The sequence below is a fragment of the Strix uralensis genome, chromosome 14, assembly GCF_047716275.1.
Source record: "Strix uralensis isolate ZFMK-TIS-50842 chromosome 14, bStrUra1, whole genome shotgun sequence".
NCBI classification, from domain to species: domain Eukaryota; kingdom Metazoa; phylum Chordata; class Aves; order Strigiformes; family Strigidae; genus Strix; species Strix uralensis.
In genome coordinates, this window is record NC_133985.1 from 4,268,207 (window position 1) to 4,291,727 (window position 23,521).

Below are 23,521 nucleotides of genomic sequence, written 5' to 3' on the forward strand. Positions count from 1 at the left end.
TGAAGCCGCTCCTCGGCGTTTTGCCCGTGTGGGCTCCGCTCTCCCCGTAGCCCGGGGCGGGGGCTGCTGCTGCCGCCACCGCCCTGCGAGCGGCCCGCCGGAACTAGCCGGTCCCCTTGGCCGCTCCGTCCTCTCTATGGCCCCGGCCGCCGTCGCTCAGCAACGCGCCCTCTCTATGGTCCCGCGGGCGGGATGTGGCGGCTGCTGCTGGGCCGCGGCCTAGGCCGCTGCTGGCCGCCCCCCGCCCGCCCCGCCTGCGCCGCCGAGCCGCCCGACGGCCGCGGCCCCAGCCCCGAGCGGTGAGTGCGGCCCGGCCCGTCGGACCGCGGCGCTGGCCTGCAGCGAGATCGGGGGGGGGTCCCCTTGCCCCAAGGGCGCTGCTGAGGGGGCGGTCTGAGGACTGATTTCTGGCTTGACGGTGTTTTCTTGTTGTTTTAGAGCCCCCGGTCGCCAGGATGGACGACCCCGGAATGGCTGGGAGCGAGGAGGAAGGCAGCAGCCGCTGCCCGGCCTGGTGCCCCGCTATTCCGTGCTGGAAGCAGTCACCTGGGTGAGGAGCAGCAGGCAGGGCCGGGTGTCCCTGGCCGGGAGGAATGTCGCCAGAAGACCTTGGGGGTGTGAAAGGGGATGGGAGCTGCGGGCGCTGCAGGAGCCCCCCGGGAGGGGAGCCGTGGTGGGAGGCTCCCCGAAATGGAGCCGTGGGCAAGCTGCCGCATGGAAGCAGGACAGAAGGAGGGAGTGGGGCTGTTTTCCTTGACTTGTGTCTTCTTTTCTTCAGGGAGCACTCGGTGCACTTCTTCTGCAGCTGGTCAGACAGATCTCATGGCTGAGATCGCTGCCGGATGCCAGGAGAGAGCACAGATCTCTCTGGCTTTCTTCGTTGCCCTCTCAGCAGACAGGTTAGCAGCTCTGGCTTGTGAGAAGGGGCTGTGGGAGGGCCCGGCTGTTGGACAGGATTGCTGCCTCATGACATGTTCACTAAGACTGGAAGAGAGCTGTTGTGAGAAGCTGACAACCAGCTTTCATGCTCTCTGGGGAGAGTGAGGGCTGGTATCTGTCAGGGGAATCTCACTGTTTCTTAAGGATTTGATGCAATCCCACTTTTCATCCCACATGCCCTTACCTTTGTTTTCTATTCTGGACTCCACTCCCTAAACTTCCCTCCTGCTTGGCTTTGTGGTCAGAGCAGAGAAGGACACTGGGTAGATAAACAGACCAGTGTTGTCTCCTAAAGCAGATGCTGCACAGCTAACGGGAACTGTGTTGTGCTCTATATTTCAGTGGAGACTGAAGCCTCAACCAGCTGTCCTAGTGCACAGCTGGGATCCCACTTCCTGCAGAAAGCAAGTCCGGAGGTCATACCAGAGAATTCATCCTCGGGCATCCCCTCAGGGCAAGGAGAGAGCCAGCCCTGGGCAGAAGTAGGTATGTGCAATGTGCTGCTGGTCAGAATATTTGTGGTAGAAGGACTTCTGAGCCTGAGTTTCCCGAAGGCAAAGCTAGGAGCTAAGAAGTGTATAGCCATTTATTGACACTTGAAGAGATAAGTTAGAGTGGAAAGACAGAACTTCAGAGAGATGAGTCAGAAGTCCAGAGACGGGAGGGAAAAAATCTCCTGAAGGCAGGGAGCAAGCAGCCTGTGCTGTAACTGCAGGAGCAGACATCAGCTTTACCAGTACTGGGCTGCCTTAGTGACCTGATTACAGCATCCGGTTTCTGTTCTTTTATTGTGGACAGATGTTTGTAGTCAGAAGACTTCAGGCAAATAGTGCACCAATGATCTGGGAGGTTTGTACACACGGTGTAAAACTAAAGGAATTCTTTTCTTCCTGGAAGATGAGGATGTATTTCCAAGCAGTGATGCTGTAGATAAGACAGTGGAAGGAGGTATCAAAGACAGTCTTATTAAAATGAGTTTTATAAAAATGGGAAGATATACTTAAAAAAATATGAAGTCTTATCCAGGAAAGCATGTCCTACATGTTAAATTTAAATTCTTGTCAAGGAAGATCCAATGAGGCCTACAACAGGGCTACTCACTGGGTATAAACACTAATAATGGCTTCAGGAAAATTGTTAGAAGCAGGAAGCCTGCTGGATCAGGTAGTAAGGGGGACAACATATGATTGTGGTGTAGAAGAGGTACATAAAAAAGCCAGAGCACGGATACTGGCTAGATAATGTAAGGTGTTGCAGAAGAGGTCAGAGGGGTTCCCCATTCTTTACTTTTTTCCAGATTTTTGGTTTTCTTCAATGCTGTTTTAAGCTACTGCCCATCACTGCTTATCAGACCCATCTCCTGCCAAAGGTTACCATCCCCATCAGTTGGCAAATGAAGCATTTTGTTTCCATGTCTCCTAATTAGCTCCAGGAAAACAGCCAGGTTAATTTACCTAAACTGCCAATTAGACTGTTTAACCCATCTGCTTTTGCCTGGAGCATATTAAGAAGCACTCAGACACACTGCCTCGCTGGCAGATAACTGGACATGGACCTTTGGGAGAAGTGGTGGGGAATAAGTGAAGACAGTGATGCCTTCACTTGGCACTGCTGAACATTCAGGAGTGAATGTGTGTCTGTGTCTGACAAACAGTTTCCTACTGAGAGTCAATAGGAAGAGCTTTTAGGCAAACTGATAAATTGAACAGTGACAAGTCACCAAGGCCACATGCTCTTTGTTCAGATGTTCTTCAGAAGCTATGAAATTGTTGAGCCTCTAAGGATGATGTGTAACCCAATGCTTAAGTCTGCTGTATGACCAGAAGAATGAACACTGACAAACTGGATGCTGGCTTTTAAAAAGGGGGCTTGTTTGAGCTGCAAAACTGGGAAAAAAAAGGTAATTCCAAGTTGATAGAAACTGTGTTACAGAATAGAGATGTTAGATACCTGGATGAGTGTGCTATATCAAAGAATCAAAGGTTTTAGGAGGCCATTTCTCAGGCCAGCTTGATCCATTGCAGAGACTTAAGAGGGTTGTAAATCTATTAAGAGTTCTTTGGAGAAGTCAACAGGTATGTGGAGCAAGATTATCCAGCTTTTAGCTTTCTGAAAATCTTTCAGCTAGGACCTAAAACAAAGCTATCTGAGAAATAAAGCTGATGTGAGGGAAGACAGAGGGGCTACTCTTGGACTAGTAACTCCTTAAAATACAAGAAATCGTTTTCACAGTGGAGAGCCCTTACTGGTGGATTCCCTTAAGTCCTTTGTTGAAACCTGGTTTGTTCAGCACAGTCGGCAGTGATTTGGAGAAAAGAAGTGATGAGTGAGGTGACAGAAGAAACAAAAGGTAAAAAAATTATTCAGGACAGTCAAATCTGAAAGTCACAGCAAACAATTGCACAAAAAGTAAAACCAGGTTAATCCCAAGGTAGGTTAAATTAGTATACGCAGGAGAATGTAACTGTAAATACACATACAGAATGAGGAGTGTCAAATGAATAATTACATTGCAGAGGGAATATTTAAAGTCACTATGGATATGTTTTTGATAAGGTTAAGTCAGTGCTCAGCAGCAGTGAGGCCAATTAAATGTTAATTATTGTAAAGGAAGGAACTGAGGACGAGACAGTATCGTAGGTTTGTGTAAGTCTATGATGCAGCCACAGCTTGAACACTTTAAGGAAAAGACTGTCTTAAAAAGAGTAACAAGAATGGCACAGAAAAGGATGACAAGGAGACAATTACATACAAAGAGAGGCAGCCTCTTCAGCTTAAGAAAGAAGTGGCAGAGGGTGTGCTCTGTGAAACAAAAAGTGTTGAAGGAAGGTGAATAGGGACAATATTTTTCAGAATACACATATTAATAGGCAGCACAGGTAGCAAGTTTGAAAAAAGGCAAAAGACAGTAGATATTTGGCCGGGGCACAGGTAAATTGTGGAACTCATTGCTACAGGCCAGAAGTATAAATGGGTTCCAAGAAGTGATTGGGTAAAATTACACATTCAAATTAGACTTAATTAGTCCAGTCAAAACCTCCTGCTCAGAAGATCACAGAACAGCTGATTGCTGGAAAGTTCTGCCAGGAAAAGCATGACTTGATAATCCCTGGTTTTTACCCTTTCTGCCCAAGCATCTACAACTGTCAGTTGTCAGAGATAATAAATGTCAGAAATAATTTGATTTTGCTCAATACATAAGTCCTCAGGTTACATTCTCACATTATGCTGTGCATCCATTTTGTGGGAATTTATTGAGGAAAGTCAGAGTGAAGAGATTCAGTAATTTTCACTGAAGAGTCTGAAAAAATGCATAGTTTTGTAATGTGAGAACTCCTGTGAATCTTTCCATGGAAAGTTTCAAAGTGAAGCTCGGTGATGCCTTGGTGATACCTTCCTCTCGGAGTATGTTTTGCTTTCTACAGAAAAAGCTGCCTAAGGTTTAGGATTTTTTTTTTTTCGGGTGTTTAGCTACGGAAAGAGAATGAGGCTGGCTAAATCAGAATGCAGCAAGAAGCTGGGGAGAGCAGAAGGGAGGGGAGGACAGACGCCTGGCAGATGACGCAGAGGATCTGGTAGCAAAGTCTTGCCATTAGAGAAGAGACCTCCAGAACTTGGGGTGGAGCAGATTGTACCTTCACTTCTCCAGTTTGCTGTTGCCAGCAATGGCAAAGGACCTTCTAGAGAGAATTCCATGTCCTCATCCTTCCTTTCAGTGTTTCAGTTAATTTCCAGACTTGCTTGTGCTGGTCTACATGTACAGTGACAATCTGCTATTGCTGTCAGCTACTTCGTTACCTCAAATAGCAAAGATCTTTGTGATGGATCCAAACATCCCAGCTTTGCAGATGAGCCGTTCCAGTTTTAACATAACACAATATGATAGAATATATTACTTTTAGTGTGTTTAAAAAGAAAACTTTAGGAAATTCATTTAAAAGTTGCTTTAAATAGCATTCTGGATATTACTGTCAGCAAGTCCTCAGCTGCATGATCGCATCCTATTTTTTTCATGCAATTCATGCCTCACTCAAAGCTTTTTTGCCGAAAAGTTAAAGGCACATAGTGAACAAGCAGGTGATTACAGCCAGTCTCAGTGTTATAGCAGCTGAATGCTGCCCTGGGGAGTTGTATTTTACCCCTGGCAGAACTGTAAAATTCGTTATTTCAATTCTGAGATTACAGACATTTCAGAAGTGTGTTTTCATTTCAAAGCACAATGAAACCAATTGGAAACACTAAAATTTTCCATGAGGCAGAAATCCTGGATTTTGTCCAGCTCTTGTTGTGAATTAATTCTTGTGAAGCGTTTGGATGTTTTGGGATGAGCAATCTAGACTGTCTATGAGAAGATTATTAATTTCTCATTTGGAGCTAGCTTTGAGCAACATTTGATTAGTACAGGATGAACAGTGGGGAAATACCAAATATTTATTAGCTGCTGAATATGTGAGCATCGGGCATCCAGGGCACTGGAAGCTGCAAGATTGCGTGGAAAAAAGGATGCATAGTTGTGTTGATTCGTAGCACATGTTTGAAGAAGTAGAAATAAGGTTGCGCAGAAAATTCCAACTGTTACCAGCTTTTGTGTGCTTTGAACATATAACCTTAAGAATAATTTAACATGGTTCTGTGTGTGCAGTATAGCAGTGAATTTGTTCAAAGCCTAGTTCCTATGAAGTTCTGCTGAAGCTGGACCATTCTTTAGGAAGTAAGAAACAGTTGGGGTGAACTTGTATTAACTAATGTCGGGTTGAAGGTTAATCTCAGCTGGTCATCTCATTCTGCTGAAGTGGGATGGGATTCTTTGCTGCTGGGGGGTGCTTTTATTTCTCCATTTACTGCTGAAGGAACCTAAGCGATGTGTTTAGATTGTGTGCCTAGTATTGAGACAGCTGCTCTGAAACAGGAGAGCCTTAAAAATCATGATATCCGTGACGAGATTTGATTTGAGGCTTGCCCAGCCTCAAAGGGAAATTCCGAGAGCATTCAATAATCTAGCTCTTCAGGAGATGGGACTGGGTGTCAGGGTCAGTTGGTCCCTGTGTTTTCTTCCAAATGACTCCCCAGGAGTGGTTTGCTCCCTGGGAGTGGTAACTCTAATCTGGGGAGATTACTGGGATTTGAGTGAGGAGGGGTTTCCAGTGGTAGAGGGGCATGAGATGCTTCTGGAGGCTGATAGAATTCAGAGTTAGTTTCTGGGTTTTTTTCATGGGGTGGTGGTTTGTCCAAATTACAGCGTGTTTTCTCAGTAAATGACGAATCTCTGATTTAGGAGTAGATGTCTATGCAAAATGTAAAGTTTCTTGAAAGCATGAATATACTAATGTTGTTTAAACAAATAGTTGGGAGAATTTTTAATACAGACAATTTTTTTCCACGGGACTTGCTGTTGTATCTACAGCAAAAAAACAAATTACTTCATGAGGGAGATACCTGAAAAAGAGATAGACTCTTACAGTGAGAAAGATCAGATAATTTTATGCCTGATCTGAAAATAAATGTAAAGTGCAACTAATAAATTCACAGATTATATTACTTTTGGTGGAATGACGAATAGAAATCATGTTCGCCATAGCGATCTTGCTTGTTGGGTGAGTGGGGCTTGTTCAGATAAAATACATTTTAACACAGCCAGAGGGGAACTGTTTATCTGGGAATAATAAGGCTGCAGCTGTAACACAGGCCACAGCTTCGTGCGCATTGTAAGACAGGGCAGGCAGTGCAAGAGGCAGTCCTGCCTGTGCACACTCATTTCTGCCACTGGGCTGGCACAAGTGCTTGTGTAGCCATATCGTGCCAGGAATCAAGGAATCAGGCCCTGGAAAGGACTGATTATTCCCTCGTATTAGCTCCCTGCTCTGCAGCCCCGCAGCTTGAGAGGGGGACAGGGAGACCTGGGGAGGGCACAGCTACATCTTGTGTTAGCGGCACTGGCTTGGAGTGATCCAGGCTCCAGCACCTGGTGTTAGGTGCCAAGTGGGATCCAGCTGCTTATGGTGATTCAGGTTACAAATAATTGGCCTCAGTCAGCCCTCACCTGTTTGTCCTCTTTGCTGGAGGTTACCATCCTCTTAGAGTAGCTGGCCTCAATGCCTGTGTAATCACTTCCTGCACAATTCTGTTAAGAGCAAGGTGGCTTAGCTTTAGCTGTACATGTCTTCGTTAGATAATTCTGAGTGAAACTGTCCAGGTAGTGGCTGAACACGTGGTTGTGCCAGCGTATCTAAAAGGGCAGCAGTGAGCGAGTGGGGCACATTGGGGTGACAACCTAAGCCTGCATCCAGTGCAGCCAGAATAGCACGTCTGATCATGCCCTTGCAGAAGCAGAACTGTACCCTGGAAAGAAATTACCTGGAAAAGGAGCTAGGGAAGCAAGCACCTAAGCATGAGATCTTGGTGTGATGCCCTGGGCAATGGGAATTGGAGCACAGTTCTGATACATGCAAACTAGGCAGTTACGGATTCGAATAAGGAGGCAATTTTACCCTTCCTGTGACACTGGTGAGAGGGTCCGCACTTCAATAACAATGTTGAAAACTCAGGAATAGTGGCAAAAAGTCATAAAATTAATCAAGTCAGGCAGAAAAGTACTTCAGTTGAAAGACATGAACAGCACAGTCTGTTTAGAATCACAGACAAGAATCAAGAGGGGTTGATTAGTCGTATCAAGACTTTCAAAAGGAGAATGGGCTTTTTAGTAAAGAGGAAAAAAAGCCTAGAAGAGCCAGCGCCTGGGAGCAGAAACCAGTTGTATTTTAATTTGAAATGAAGCACAGAGGTTTAAAGCAGCGATTACAAGTTGCTTCAGAAGCAGAAGATTCTCTAACTTTTGGTGTCTTCAAATGAAGACTGGGGGCCTTTCTGGAGGAGGTGTGTTGGCCAGCTGCAGATTACAGGACTGTATTCATGTGGCACTTGGTTCCTTTTGATACAAAGGTCAGATTGGTCAGTGTTCCTTCTGTTCTCAATGTCCCTGACTGAGTGGGCGATCAGTCCTCTAGGAAGAAGCTATGGAGGAGAGAGGATGGGAAGAGGAGGAAGCAAAGATACAGCATTGCTTAACCCTGCTTTTTATGTGCTTTTTTTTTTTAATGTAGGGGAGTTCCAAATCCCTGAGAGCTCCAGCTTGGGGCCGGTTCTCCACAGTGCAAAGGTACACTTTCATTTTTCTCACCCTCCATCTGCACCTGAGGCCCCTTCCCTACAGGAAGACATCTCAGTGCGACCCCAAGCACAGCCTGAGCGATCCACTCACCTGCAAGACTGTTTTCTGCCCTGCACAGCTGGAGGCCAGGAGAAAGAGAGATGTGATACGCTGCCCTCTGCTTTAGCCAGAGCAAAGTTCCAGGAACTACAAACTGGCATCCCCGTCCTTTGAGGTGTCTGTGGAGCAGGAGTGCTAGTAGAGAAGCACTGAAAGAAAATGGAAAAAAAAAAAAACAACAAACAAACCAAACAAAAACAAAACCCCCTATTCAGTAGCACCAGTCTGTTTCTTCTGTATTTGCATTTTGATGCAATCTTTCACTAGGTGATTACATGCTGTTGCTATTTTGGTTTTTACCAGACAACCCATGAGTGGAGAAGGTGGAGTCACTCCTCCTAAAACTGCAAATCAGGACTGGCTCCTGTCTGTTATAGAGAGGAAGAGGGTGCATCAGCTTGAGAGTCACAAGGCCATAAATTGTATTATTGTTCTTGTTGTGATTAAACCTGCTAATTCCTTGCTATTCACAGTCTTAGGTGCAGACAATTCCCTATTTTAAAAATCAATCAGCTGAGCAGTTGCTCAAGGACACTGTGAACAGAGTGGAGGTAAATTGAGTATTTATAGAGTGGGTTCCTCACTTTGACACGGCAGTGACCTCTGCTTCCCCACCAGAAAGGCATTTGCTTGATCTGCTGAGGGCCTGGGCATCGAGCTCCCTGTCCTGGGAGGTGCCACTTCTGCAGGGCCTCGGAAGTGCAGGTCGTGGGGCAGGTCTGAGGAGAGGAGGGGAGTTGGTCCACGTCTCGTCCTCTTGCGAGCAGCTCGGGGCGCTGGCTGAGCAGCAAGGCTGTTGGGTGACAAGGGGCATTTTTGCCGAATGACTTCCCGCAGCAGAGGCATCTCGGCCATGTGCAGTGTGCACTGCTGCCACTCGATGGCACTGCATTTGTACGCAAGCTGGGAAGCTAAAGCAACAGGCCAGGCTCATCCTCCTCCCACCTCCCAGAGCCGTGGTAAAGTAAAAAATAATGTTCATTACAGAGGAAGAAAAGATATTGTCTGCTGTGCAGGATTTTATTAGGAGTGTGCAGTGTTTGGTAAGCTGACAGTGTGGGCTCAGCTTGAATTGTGTAAAGCATATACAAGTATGTCAGTGCGTGTTTGGCAGAGACTGTGCTGTTGACGTGATGCAGGACAGTGAACAAGGGCTAGTGTTACTTTTGAACGGAGTTAGAGTGGTATCAGGTATTTGCTAAATTCTGAAAGGTCTGATGCTGTCCAAGAGGCTACGTCAAGCTCCCCGGCCAGAGAGGAGGCGAGCAATGTCCATACAGCTTCCCTAACTAGATGGCTATGTAGGACAGGGAGATTTTTTTTGTGGACACATGACACCAGATTACATCACCCTCTTGATAACTATAGTACAGTACAAATGTGTCTCACTGCTCGATTTCCAGGAAAGAATCTCCTATAGGGTTTGTATGGTTTTGCTGTCTTAATAGCTTTCTTCTTTAACTCCTCAGGGTGACCCAGCTCAGCGAGGGCATGTGGAGGAAGCTGCTTTCCAATTGCAGCAGATTTTCCGGATTGACATTTCCATTGCATTGAATATCCTCGGTAATGTGGACTTGGATTTGTTTTGTCCTTAAACCACACATTTCTCTTTTTTGGAGGACCTCCAAATCGTTGCAGGTCTTGTGTGAAGGCAGAGATGGCATATACCCAAGCTGAAGCCTCCTTTCAGCAATTTCAGCTGTGCTTTGAGAGATTTATTGCCCTTTGTCCCATCCTGCCACCTGATTTATATCAGCATATTTAAATCCAGGCTTGGTTGAAGCCTGCACTGTTGTCCTGACATCTGTAGTTGGAAATTAAGCCATCTCTGTCTTTTTTGCAACACGAGATGTCGTATCCTTGTATCCTTTTTTATTGTCTGAGATCTCAGTCTTCTTGACAAGCTGAAAAAGCGGTTGCAGAATTGCAACTCTAAGAAGAGCTGAAGGAAGATGCAATGATCTAAAAGTCCCTGCCCTATATATACCACTAGTTGCAGCACTAAAAAAACGAGCCACTTCTGTGCGAACCATACGTTGTGATCCCTCTTTGCAACGAGGCTAGAAAAATTCCTAAAACACAGTGTTGCCATTTTTCCTATGGAAACTTTGGTCCTGTGATGTGAGGGTTGGTGAGCGAGCTGGAAGTGGGGCGGAGCGCTTGGCATGGGCCAGGGAAGGTCTGGTAGCTGTGGGGGAGGTTGCTGCATTTGAGGCTGCGTTCTGTCCGTTTTCTTTTCCCTGGTTTTTATATTGTGTTCTTCTCAGGGATTGAAAGTATGAGAGCGGGCCATTACAGGATAGCCTATACCTGCTTCAAACTAGCAGCAGATCGAGGCTACAGCAAAGCCCAGTTCAACGTGGGTCTGTGTTACGAGCATGGCAGAGGCACGGAAAAAGACTTGGAAAAGGTATCTATGGCTTGAAGGGTTGTGTATGTGCAGCACAGACCAGGAGGGTGGCCTTTGTTGGGTGTGCAGGCGCTTTTCTCCTCCTGCATGGGTGTGACAGACTCTGAAGTCTTGTTAGAAAATGCTGAAAATAACATTAAATGCAGATTTGCAGTGCTAGCTTCAGTGTCATAGATCCCCTCAGAGATGTGCTCCTGAAATCCCCCTTTTCATAGCTTCTGAGGTCTTCTCCTAGGTACGCAGGCTGTGCCGCTAGCACCCGGGAGAGTACCAAGGAGAAACCTGTCATGTTACTGTATTTAAAACACCACTGCACATCCCAGGGCTTCTTTACAGCTCGAGCCGACCAGTTTGAGTACCTTAACTACAGCCTGCCACCTAGTGCGTGCTGGCCGTAGTCAGCACCTTCGGGAGCTGGAAAGATCCGCAAAGGCGGCTTGAGTCGAGTAATTGTGCAGATCCCCGTTGGCACAGAGTAACCTTTGGTATTGCTGGCCCAGTGCCACGCCCTTCAACATGCAGGGAGTTTTGACTGGAGAAGGTTAGAGGTTAGAGGTCTCTCGTATAGTCACAGTCCACTGTCTCACTTCAACAGTCTCATGTTCTTCAGTGGGGAGGTGTGGGAGAGCTGCTGGGGTAAGAGTGTGCAGCTTATGATAGATCTAGATGGAGAGGTTAAGCCAGTCCTGGCCACAGGGGAGTCATGTCATGTTTGTGGGCATGTATTAGCTGAATCACACAAGTGTGTTTCTCTTTTTCCAGGCAGCTTTTTATTACTGCAATGCAGCCAGAAGCTGTCACCCCATGGCACAGTACCGCTACGCTAGATACCTCTTATGCCACAGACCTGAAAATGAATGGGACAGGCATCAGAAGGCAGTGACTTTCCTGGAGCAAGCAGCAATGGCTGGGATTACAGAGGTCAGTGTCCACAGCATGGGAGCTCATAGGAGAGAGCCAGCAGAGAGCCCTGTCTAAGGATTTGAACCACAAGACATCCTGGAAAGCAGCATCTGTGGGACTGGAAGCAGAATTCTTCCTACATATTTATACTCCTGTCAGTGTAGAGACAGCCCTGCCTGCACATGGGAGGCAGCTAATTGTGTTGGTTGTCTGTTTTGCTGTTGGGCTTTTTAATGGGGTTCTTAGATTAGACACCTAGATTAGAGCATTGGTTTAGGAAAACTGACCTACAGTTGAAAATGTAGCTGTGTTTCATCTCTCTCTGTGTTACGAGAGTACAGGTTGCTTTGGTGGAGGAACTTCCATGAGATGCTTGAAGTAAGAACAGATCCTCATATTGTATCTGTGACTTTTCAAGATGATTCATCTGCATGGATCTGTGTACCTTGCCCTCCTTTCCCACTCTTTAGGCGATGCATTTAGGCATGTGCCATCTTGTGTTGCGAACACCAGTCGTTCTGGCAGTGACTGTGTCTCATGTAGCATGCTGTTCCAGGAAGTGCATCTGCTGTATCTTATGGACAGCTCACGAGTAGGAGCCATTCTCTGGCTCTGACTTCCACAGTGCTGTTTGAAGTGATATTCTGGGTCTTACGGTGTTAGTATGGTGATGTTAACTCCACGTATAGTGGAGTTCTATAGATCAAATGTGATTTTTCGTGTTTACCATATCAGGCTGACTTTTCCTAGGACAGCCCCCCCTTCTCTCAACAGGCTTTGCAGCAAGCAGGGTACTTAGCACGCTTGTCTTGCTGCCGTAACCCCACCATTTGAGCAACTTGCAAAATCAGTAGAAGAACTGAAGTAATTAAGGGAGAAGATCCTGGCTGATTTGTATCGTGGTTTTGTTGCAGGCACAGGCTTATCTTGGAGTGTTCTACATGAGGGGGCTGCAACCTAAGGAAAAGAGAGGTCTGAAGTACCTGCTGCTGGCAGCGAAGAATGGCGTAAGTAATCCCTTTGCAAGCTGTGGTTGTTCTCAGTTTGGGATCATTGCAGGTTACAGGTCACAGATTTCAGGGCTTCTTGGAAATGGGAGCGAGTGTCAGGATTTTACCTCACAGTCTGAAAGGACAGGGCGGAGCCTTGGTGCATCTTGGAGAAGAAGCAGGCCCTGGGGCGCAGACCCTACAAAACATGAATGTAGAAACAGCCCTATTGGGTTGGAGCAATTCTTACAGCACTAGTGCTTATATTCATCTAACATAATTTTACAAGTTTCCCATTATGGAGCATCTACACGCTCTTCAGTCAAACTCCTTCACGACTGTATCATTTTCAGAACTTTGTGTCTGTCTTGAATCTGTTCTTCAAAATTGGCCCATTATTTCCTGCTTTCTGTAGAGAGGATGAAAAGACTGTTTCTTTGCAGGGGCCTTCAACATACTTCAATACTTGAATCCCCATTCAGCCTTCCCCCATTGTTTGAGTTTATCCTCACACGTCATGTTGTCCAGATCCCCAACAATTTTCTTGTTCACTGTTGAAGTTTCTCTGAGTGACCCAGGCTTATTTGTTTTGGAAGGGCGGTGCCACAATCTCAGCATAGTGCCGCTCCTGAACCTTTACCAGCACTTAGAGTAGTGGAATATGACATCCCATGTCTCGCAGCCAGGTTTCTGCATCCCGCAGTTTTGTTTCTTTACAGCACTGTGACATTGTTCACTCATTTTCAGCTTGCACCGCATTGTAATAGCTAGTATTTTCTGAAGAACTTGTTCATTTTAACTTCAGTTCCCACAGCTTTTGTATAATGGAAAATAATGAATAGCTATTCCCTCTTCTTCTGGCTAAGACTTCTGATTCTGTCGCCCTTCAGTATGTCCTCTCTGAGTCATTTCTTTTGCAGGCTGCAGAGTGCTAGTTTAGTTTGTCTCTCCATATAGTTAAGCTGTTCCATTTTGCTTGTCAGGCTTCTCTCTATTTTTCTAAGTCTCCTTTGACCAATTTAAGATGCTTGGACTAAAACTGGACTCAAGATGGAGGCATGCCAGGGATCTGAATTAATGAGATCCTCTGCTTTGTTCCATATTTCCTTCCAATAATTCCTAATATTGTTTGCCATTTTGCCTGCCACTGAGCAGTGACTTGATGGTTTCAGGGAGCTATCACAGTGACTCACAAATTTCTTTCTATAAGCACTGCTTTGTGTTTGTCAACACCAAGTTTCCTCTCTGATGGTGTTGCCCACTCTTAGTCCTGCAAGATCTTCACTAATTAATTCTTTACAGTAAATTTGATCACTCTGGGTGACACTACATCACTTGCAAACTTTACCACTTCAGTTTTCACCCACTTTTAAGAATACACTGTCAGATCACTGGTGAGACTAGACCTGACTAGCACCAGCAGCTCAGACATCATGTTCATGATGGTTGATACAGTATTTAATTCCAAATCTGCTAAAGATCTCTCATAAGCTGCATCATTGACTTCTTTCTTCCAGCCTGATGTCAGATGCGTACGCTGCACAATATAACAATGAATTATCTCGTTAAATAGATGATTGTCATTTATTGAATGCCTAGTAAACCCTTAACAGAAAATCTGGCAGGTAACTGCAGATCCCAGGGGTACCCTGCCGTAGATCACTGTTTCAGTCCCAGCTGGGACAGTTCTCAGAAGCCAGTCATATTTCCCCATCTCTGCTTCCCGATGGATCCTGGCTGCAGATGTACCACAGCCTCGTCTTTGGTGACAGGCTGGTGCGTAGGCTCCCTGGGATGTACCCCACGCCTTCTGCTGGGAGAAGGGCTCCCTGAGTATGTTCTTCTCCCATTACCCTCGAGTATGAATTTATGTTTAGTTGGTTAAAAGAATACTGGATATGGGTGAAGCAAGGACGGCACCATTTAGCTACAACTCCAAAAAAGGGAAAACAGGCACAAAAAAGTCATGGGTTCGGTGTTTCTCTCCCAGGTTGTTGCTCTGTGCTAAAGCCAAGGGGGAAGCTCTGACAAGTGTTCTTCCAGATACAACGATGCTTCAGAGAGCTGCGTTTTACTTTGGTTACCACTTCTTATCCTCCCTTCTTTTATGCATGCAACCATAGACTATAAAAAAGAGTGGTGATGGAGAACTGAGTCTGACCTTCAGATTTCAAAGCATATCGCAGTCACTTATGCCATGCTAATTTGGGGATCTCTTCTTGTGGTCTTGTCTTTGAGGCGTTCATCAGATAAGAGACGGCTAGTGGAATACTTCATACTTATTTAACCCTGTCTCTTGTCACATCTGAAGTGCCAATCCTTCAACATGTTTATCTCATCTCTGAAGAAGTTTATTGCTGTCATAAACTGGGACTTGCAACATTTTGCAAAGCACCCACTCATTAAGTTCTTCGCTTTCCTCTACCAGCTACATCCCAGGCAGCAACACTTGCAATATGTTCTTTTCTCATGGCTTTATTAAAGCTTGCTACTTACTTCCCTTTTTCTTTTTTTTTCTTTTTTTTTTTTTTGCAAAGCCTTGTTTAGATCATGTTTCTGGCAATCATACCCTTCAAGTTATGTTGCTGGCTTTTTTGCTGGAAAAGGTCTGTGTGACCACTAGCCCATGTGGTCTTTTCAGTGTCTTCAGGACCATCATCTTGGTTTCTTGCTATCTGTGAGACCCTCTTCCTCCCATTGGATCTCAAAGATAAAGTGCACAGCCGACATGTAAACATATCACGGGTTTGGATTTGGCTTCACTGCCCCATCTGCAGTGGCATCCTCTACTTTATAGTCCGTTCTTAGCAGTTACAGGTGTCTGAGTAGTTTAGGTGTCTTTTCTTTAGCACTTACTTGCTTGACTTCATTTCTGCTGCTTGAGATTTCTTCTGGAATATAATTAGGTGAGGCTGAGCAAGATAGGGGTGCGCTGTTATGTTGAAGGCCTGATGGCCTGATGCTGCCAAGGGGAATCTTCCAACTCTTGGCAGCAATTACCTCTGTGGCATTTGTTATGTTTTTACAAGACTTCTGCATGAGCTGTAGTAGGGCAGTCCACAGGGCGTGCTCAGGGTTTGGGTGTGATCAGGATGTGGATGCAGTCAAGGCTGCCCAAGGCCTCTTAGCTCTGACCCCTAAGACAATTGGGATGCTCTGAGGAGACAGCAGTTCCTTTGTCCCTGTGACACAGACCTGGATGTTGAAAGGAAATCAGTGAATTTAATTGGAAAGGGATACGAGGGAGCAGAGTCAGAGATAGCTGGTAAGAAATTCTGCTTCGCTATGTGCTCGGTGAAAGGACTAAATTGTTGAAGATACGGTCTGAGGGACCAAAGAGAGAGTAAGCTTTAAAGAAGGTGACCAAAGGTACAGCATTAAACTTTAAAGAAGGTGTTAAAGACTCTCTGTTCTCCTTTTGTGTGCTGTCGTCACATCTCTGTCATGTGGGGCTCATTGCTGTGCTGTCTCCTGTGGCTAGGATGCCCAAAGCAGGTATCACGTGGGCGTTTGCTATGAGAAGGGCCTTGGAGTGCAACAGAACCTGGCAGAAGCGATGAGACACTACCGACAGTCAGCTGCTGCTGGGAACAGGAACGCTCGGGAGAGGCTGCGAGTGTTAGAAGAGGAGGTGGAAGGTACCGCGGGCTGCAGGGGAAGAGGGTGTGTGGGACTGCACGGGGTAGTGACCCCATGAAAGTGGGGCCCATATTGCCAGAGGAAAGGTAGCACAGGGCCGTGGCAAGAAGAAGTCCTTCTTACTGAAGGGGCCACTTTTCTTTATCAGCCCTTTCCACTTCTTACCAGTCGAGCTGAAGTGGAGAGCCCGTTCCTATAGTATGATGCATCATTAATATCTTGTTTTAATGTACTTCCAGATGTGCAAACAAAGCATTCGTTCCCTTCTGGAATAAGAGCTTCTTCCTCCAGCCCCTGTTTCTGGGCTATTGAGCGTGTGCCTGCAGGCTTCCACACCACCCAGCCAAGACAGTCTGCCCTCACCCTGCCCCACTCTTGGAGCACAGACGGACTCCACACGATGATGCTCAGTGGTGCAGGATGGAGCCATGCTCTTGGAAACAGGGCAACACCACTGGAGCTGCAGTGCTTGGAGCCTCAGCGCTGCCGTTACTAGAGCGGTTGGTAAGTGAAGTAAGCAGGTGGAAGGGAAGGCAGCCCTTCTTAGCCTGTGTGGAGCTGGAAGCAGGCTAGCAGTGAGTGGGAAGAGAAAGCTTTCTGTTAATGGAACAGGAGCCATTTTTAAATATCGGGGTTTTGAGAATAAACCTTGTGATATCTCCTATGCCACCATGTCGTCTGGCCCTCTACCTTCCAATACAAGGACCTTCCTTATGCTCCTACGTTTCCATACAGAACTACGTGTAGCCTTCCACCATGCCACAGTGGTATGATTTGGGGCTATAATTCCAGTAGCCCTGCGCATCTTGCACATGGTCCCCCAGTGAGGTTTACAAGCCATCATATGGTGATATTGGCAGCTAACTCTGTGATGGGCCTGGCCTGCACCCTCTGAGGCAATTTGATCTCACTTCAAGGCTAGCTGTTCCCACGGTGATTCTGCTACCAGCACAATCTGGGCTTCTCTCTACGTTGCCACTGTGGCAGTTTAATCTGCTTTCAAACCTGTGCAAGCAAGAGAGTGAATTCTAATTATTAGAGCACAGGTGTTTGTGGGATATGGCTTATGGATCCACCTGAACCGGTGAAAGTAACGGCTGTCCTCAGCCATCCTGCACTGTTGTCAGTGTCCTTCGGTCCCCAGTTATTATTCCTTCAGCTCTGGCAGTGAGCTGCTCCCACAGGTACACCCCTTTGAGTCACAATGAGCAAGGTTTGCTTCAAAATTTATGTTGTACATGTTTGCTAAGCACGCCAGCTCATTTTCACTGAAGTGGCTAAGGGATGCTCCCAGCGGGCAGTAACCACTGTCAGGCAGACAGTGGCAAGCAGCTGGTATGATAATTTCTTCCACTGGGGCAGCTGAATCCAGAAAAAGACATTTGTCCACACCAGTTTAAAGTGGTTCAAGGGCATCTGTACAAACTGTCCAGCTTCCTGTAGCCATGGGGCTCTGCTGCTTTGTGTAGATTGAGCTCTGAAAAACAAAGGCAATGGCCCCATCCTGAACTTGCCATGGTCTCCATTCACCAAGGGAGGGGCACAGCCAGAGCTCAACACATCTGATTGTTCTTCTAGTCTGGTCTCTCTTTCTGCTCAGACCAAACTTTCTTAGACCATTTCCTTTATCAAGCAGGATACAATTAGCAGGAAATTCCTCGGGTGGATTTCCTATTCTGTGATAATCCACAGCATGCTTACACATTGGTCAGGACAGGACGGGGGTAAGGCTTGGGGGGTTGAAAGCAGTTTGCAGGAAATTGAACCAAGAGAGAGGAATTTGTCTGCTTTTTAATCTGCTTATTATAATGTATTTTTCTGTGAAAATTGTCCCTTGACAGGCACATCAAAGTAAGTTTGCAGAGGAGTATGTGAGGTTGTGCCGTGTGTTTGTCCTCTGTGTGTCCCTATGTTTGTTCCTCTGTCCCAGGATGCAGAGGAATCCCTTAGGCCTGCACCTCCTCACACTCACACCTCCCTTGTGGTTTGCCCAGCTACATCTCAGTTAGAATTTGGCTCACTGGCATCGTTTTAGTGCAAGAGCCTGTTTGTGAAACAAAACAGCAAGATACTTCTGTTAGCAGCACAGCAGTATAAGCAGGCTGGGGCCAACCCTTCAGTGTAGTTTATTGTCAGAGATGGGGTCACCTGTAAAGCACTTTGGAGGCTCCAAATACAACAGTGGATATTTTGGGTATTAAAGAGTCTACCTGGGGAAATCTTACTCTGTTGCTTTTGTCATTTGGTCCTGGGAGCAATAGAAAGGGGTAACTTTCTCATTTACTCCATTTTAAATTATCTGTATGGTTGTCTGCTGCTGTGACTTGTGCGTGTACACACTAAAAGCAGGGGGCTGTCACCTCTAGGTGCATGGAAAAGGAACATGGGTTGGACAGTGGAGATGCTCCAGGATCATGTCTGCTGGGTCAGGCTGCCTGTTCTTCTTCAACTTAACAGTAAAACAAAAGCCAAAAGATCACCCAAAGACACCTGGTGCGACAGCCCCGCCATAAGCAAATTAGCTGTGGAGAAAGCTGTGTTGTGAACTGTGGTGCCTGTGGAGTATTTTTAATGTAAAGGTGGTGAAGGAAAGCAAGCAGTGTGTATGCTGCTGGCCTGCAGTGTGACGGAGGGGAGGCCTTGCTGTTGTAGTCACTCAGCAAGCACTGTGTGCTGCTAGCAGCGGGGTGGTGGCTTACCCGCATTCCCATAGCCTGACTCTCCTCCCACCCGTACAGCCACTTTGCCACCATGCCCCACATTTGTTCTGGTGTTTTGTATCGTAGTTGGAAGGCACAAACTATGGTACTAAGAGAGTCCTGTGCTTGCACAGTCCAGAAGCACTTACCTGCCATCCGTGCACCGCTGCGCAAGCCTACAGGTGTGCTCCAGATGCTTATGCCATTGTTGTCTTTCCATTCTCTGTGAGCGCAAATCCCCGTGGTTAACACCACCTGTGTGCTTCTTTCTTTGTTACTAATATCCACATTTTAGTTTTCTTACACATGCTATTATCCTAAAACTGCCTTATAGCTCACATACATACAGATCAAAGTGAAAGCCCATAATATGGTTGAAGCTTGTGACTGAATATTTCTAAACGGTGTTTTCATGCTTCCCTTTTCCCAGGTTACCTTTGGCAGACTCCAGCCATCTGTTGTCTGCTTCTGGGCAAGGACTACGCTCCAAAATCCAGTGGCCTCGAAAGAGAGCATGGAGAAAGAAATTGTGGGCACCTAGTGCAGCCATAGGAGAGATGCCAGTGCTGATTTTGGGGTGTTTTACAAAATACCACGTTCACAGTGGTAGAACCACAAAAGCTGAAAGGATCAGCGGGAGACAACCAGCAGATCTCCTCTTTTTGAGTTGCCATTTTAGGCTTTCTGCAGATACATCATCATGTCAGCTATACTGCACCTTGGTCCAGAGGTGGTAGTGTTAGGAAAAAAACAATTTTATTTAAATAAGAACTGAGATCCTGGAGCCCAACTCTGCAGCATGTTGCAAAGTCCATGACTGTGATATTTTACCGTCCGTGGTGCACAGTCTGTGATCAGGTGGATGTAGCTGACTGTGTTGTGCTTGTGGTTAATCCCACAACCCCCCCCTGCCCCAATCAGCCTGCCCTGGGAGGAAAGGGCCCTCCTGCTGGTGTGTGACTTGAGTGTGAAGGTAAGGTGAAAAATGAGGGTGGAAGAGGAGGAAAGCTAGTAAGGCAAGAACAGGCAGGTAGAAGGGAACTAAACAAGGTGAAATCAGTCATGGAGAAATTTGATGGAGTGAGGCAAAGGAAGAAATATGCCTGTTGTGATCAGTCTAGAGATGGATGATACAATGACCCTGTTAAAGCACATGTGCGCCCCAAGTGCAGAAAGAAGTTCTGTCTGACTCTTATCTCCTTATCACAGCCGCCAAGCTGCCTACAGAACAGGAGCGCTGTCTTCCAGTCCAAGGCTCTTCCCGTGTGCCGACAGCTGCCGCAGAAGCCCCGAGCCTGTTTCATTGTGGACTTGGACCTTCTGGGACAAAATCATTTCAAAGAGGGTGCTCATTTCAGAAAGGAAAGTGCTGGCCAGTCTTGTCCCAGCAGCATTCGTGTCAGCCCCAGCACCTTTGCCAAAGGTCTCAAAGGTCCTTGGTTTCTCCTGCTTTGCAGCTTCCTCATCCTGAGGTGAATGCGGGGAGTCAGGGGAGAAGATGTTGTCCTTGTAACTACTGGTGAGCGGCAGGGAGAGCCGAGCCACCCATTCTGGGTCAGCAGCCGTCAGCCTCTTGAGGGCCAGCTCTGGAGGGAGTGAAAACAAGAACTGTTGGTGAGACATAGAGTAGAGGAGACCACAGGAGAGAAGAAGGAAAAAAAAAAAAATTAAAAAAAAAAAAAAATTGAGAAATGAGACTGCTGAAATCAGCTGCGAGAGGACTGATTGTAAACAGGTCTAGAGATAAGCTACCAGCAGCATCATTCAAACCAGCAGCTTAAAAAACCAAAGAAACTAGAACTGGTTTAAAACTACTGGGGTTTTTGTGGTTTTGGGTTTTGTTTTTTTTTTATTGTATATTAGGATCACTTTGCTTTCTCATTTGTTGCAGCCTCAAGTGGCACTTCACTAAATGGTTAGCAAAGCTAGAGAAAGTGAGGGTCTAGGACTGGCTAAAGGGGAGACAACAGTGGAAAGCTTTCAAATGAGAAGTGTTGGACAGAAAGAAGGTCACTAGTGGACTTCCCTTAAGGGTCACCCTAGGGTGGGAATTTGCTACTAAGCAGCCATATTGAGGCTGAAAAGAAATGGGTTATTGTGAAAACAGTAACAGCAGAAGTGGAATGAAATTCTGGATTATAAAATGCACAGCTGGATGGTTGAAGACTTGTAACAAAAAATTGAGCTATAAAGTAGTTGTTCGTCAATTGGAAACAGATGAGGAGCAGTGGGAGCCTAGTGTGGGTGTTGGCTGCAGGCTCGTTAGTGTACCAGTAATGTGATTCTGCCCCAAAATGAGCAAATGAAATCATACAGTGTGTTGGTCAAGGTATTCCCTGTTGGCATGAAGACATATCTGTGGCATTGTTACTAGGTCCAGCGAGACCTGATTAGGAGTATTACATACAAATCTGATTATCCATCTGTAGGAAAGAGGATCTGAAATGACAGAAGTGCAGAGAAAACGATTGAGATGAAAACGGGAGAGAGTCCAGGCTTACGTGGTAGAGACCCCAAGAGATAGAGGTTGCTTAGCCTAAGGAAGCAAATGCTCACCGGGGACCTGACTGCAACCTGTCGATGAGATAAGCACCGACAAAGGAAATCTTTATGCTTAAAATAGTGTTGGCAAAAGAAGAAGTGATTATAACTGTCCATGAATAAACATATACTGGAAATTAAAGGAAGGACCCCATAGCAGGGGTGAGCCTGGAATAGCTTCCTCATCAGACGGCAGGAAAGGAAATGGCAGTTCTTGTTTTTTAAGGTAGAGCTTTGCAGTTGGTAAACAAGACTCCGTGATGTGCTGCACAGGCGCTGCCTTCCAGCCCCGCATGGCTTCATTTGCAAAGCGTAACCAAGAACCACCGGGAGGTGCGAAGCGACCGCCAGGTTTGTGAAACACTTAGAGAGCAGCAAAATAAATAACTGGTGTCTGGTAACAAAACACAGCAGTCCCGATCAGATGGCAAGAGCTGCTGTCAATAATTATGGGGCTTTGACTTAGAAAGCAACCTCCGAAAGGAGGGTCCCTGTTCTAATGCACTTATCATGCTGCTTCCAGAAGATAATCGATACCCTGCCACAGCCTGGGACACACAGTCCTTGGTCAGTGGCGAGTCAATCACTGAGACAGGTCTCCTTCCTCAGCCAACTAAGTAATTAGTCCTTTTCCTTTGAAAACAGCCATGTCCTGGGGTGGGATGGGGGTGAGTGCTGGGATTCAAACCTGGTAAGGATTGAAGGGCAGAGACATCATTTAGAATTTGTTTCAGCTGAAGCCCCAAAATTCTTTTGTGATGCTTAACTTCCAGGCTTTCTGCAATCTCAGTATTTTCTTTCAGTCACAGTGACTGTTCCTTAAGAGATCTCCCAAGTGTGCTGAAGTCCCATGTTTTTTCTGTAAAACATCCACAGTTCTCCTCCTCAATCTGCAAGAAGCCGCTGCATTCCCTGAATATTTTGATACTTCAGCTCTAGAGCAGGGCACAGCAGTAGTCTGCTCGCTGCAGGGAAAGCCAAGACGCCGTGAGCTGATGGTCCCGTGGCCATGAAACCTTGTAATTAGGTATGTTTAATTTGACCGATAACTCTTTACTGCCTTATTTTAATGGTGTTTCGGGAGCAGAGGTTGTTTTTATAATCAATAAAGTTATATCTCTCATCTGCTGCTGGGAGCGCTCTGTTTCGCTGGTGGGAGATAGGTGTTAATAGGCAGTGCTGGGTGCTGAGAGCTCACAGCATAAACAGCCAGAGAGCTGGTTGGGACAGATTATTCGTGCAGTTCCCCCCCGCTGTGAGTAGCACAAAGGCCCAGACAGCCTCAGCCAGCTGTTATGATACTCCTGAGCACAAGCAATGCTTCCTTCCTCCCTCTCTCAGGATGCAAGTCCACTTCTCTGTTTGTGTTTGGGAGAGGAGGAAGGAGTCCAGCAGCTCCGTCGTCTGCGCTCCGTTGCCTTTTTGGGAAGGTCTGGGCTCATGGTTAAGGTTGTTTTTCACTGCTGAAACAGGGCAGCCTCTTTTGTCATGTCCAGCAGTACTGTGTGGGCAGGAAGCCACCCTGGCATAGCCTCAGCATGCACCACTGGTGTTCACTCTGAAATTCCAGTGATTTGGCAAAAGGGATTTTTTTCTATCAAATGCAAGAAGCATAGGAGATGGCATTTCATGGCTATGCCTCCCCATAGCACAGATTTTCTAGGATGCTAGCTTTCTGGGGAGGACTGATCTGGGCAGATGTGCTGAGCAGGTCAGCCAGTCCCTTTACTGGGACTAGTGCGTGCCAGTACAGCCATGGGATGGAGCTGGGCAGCCTGTTTTCTCCCTGCTGTTGGCTGCAGGAATCTGGGGAAGCTTTCAGCTCTCATTTCACTCAGCCTTTCCCTCGTTGGCTCCTTATTAGAATAAAAGGGCAGGAAGACAAACAGACAGAAGCAGCATGGTGCTCCCTCTAAGCGAGAGCACAGAAAATGCCCAGCTCTGGAATTAAAACAACCACAGCAGCAAACCTCAATGAGTTCCTGGTGCTGTGGAGGAGCACAGAGGCTCCACAATGAAATTTCTGCTACAGGACATGAGTCAGCCCAACTCTTTCAAATTGAAATGCCAGTAGAAGAGATTTTTAGAACAAATCAATAAAAGGAACATGTAGAAAATGTCAGACCCAGATGGT

The 23,521-nt window shown here is 46.4% G+C and overlaps 2 protein-coding genes across 2 annotated transcripts in view; one reads left to right on the forward strand and one right to left on the reverse strand.

The window, feature by feature from the left end:
* DELE1 (DAP3 binding cell death enhancer 1) lies at positions 1 to 20,194 on the forward strand. Its single transcript, XM_074883472.1, has 12 exons — positions 1 to 299; positions 439 to 550; positions 779 to 899; positions 1,282 to 1,425; positions 8,040 to 8,095; positions 9,676 to 9,769; positions 10,474 to 10,616; positions 11,379 to 11,537; positions 12,434 to 12,526; positions 15,990 to 16,146; positions 16,387 to 16,651; positions 20,056 to 20,194. Exons 1-11 carry the CDS (start codon positions 193 to 195, stop codon positions 16,641 to 16,643), a joined length of 1,443 nt encoding a protein of 480 aa, XP_074739573.1. The 5' UTR covers positions 1 to 192; the 3' UTR covers positions 16,644 to 16,651; positions 20,056 to 20,194.
* Positions 20,068 to 23,521, reverse strand: part of PCDH12 (protocadherin 12) — a 9,736-nt gene continuing 6,282 nt past the window's right edge. Inside the window, exon 4 of the mRNA XM_074883471.1 lies at positions 20,068 to 20,432. Coding sequence (XP_074739572.1) covers positions 20,068 to 20,432 — 365 coding nt within the window. The remainder of the gene's footprint in view (positions 20,433 to 23,521) is intronic.

Bases quoted from the DNA above. Each gene is read 5' to 3' on its own strand.
- DELE1 (XM_074883472.1), top strand. From the start codon at position 193: ATGTGGCGGCTGCTGCTGGGCCGCGGCCTAGGCCGCTGCTGGCCGCCC. The intron at 300-438 runs GTGAGTGCGGCC...TTGTTGTTTTAG, and splicing joins CGCGGCCCCAGCCCCGAGCG to AGCCCCCGGTCGCCAGGATG. The intron at 12,527-15,989 runs GTAAGTAATCCC...TCCTGTGGCTAG, and splicing joins TGCTGGCAGCGAAGAATGGC to GATGCCCAAAGCAGGTATCA.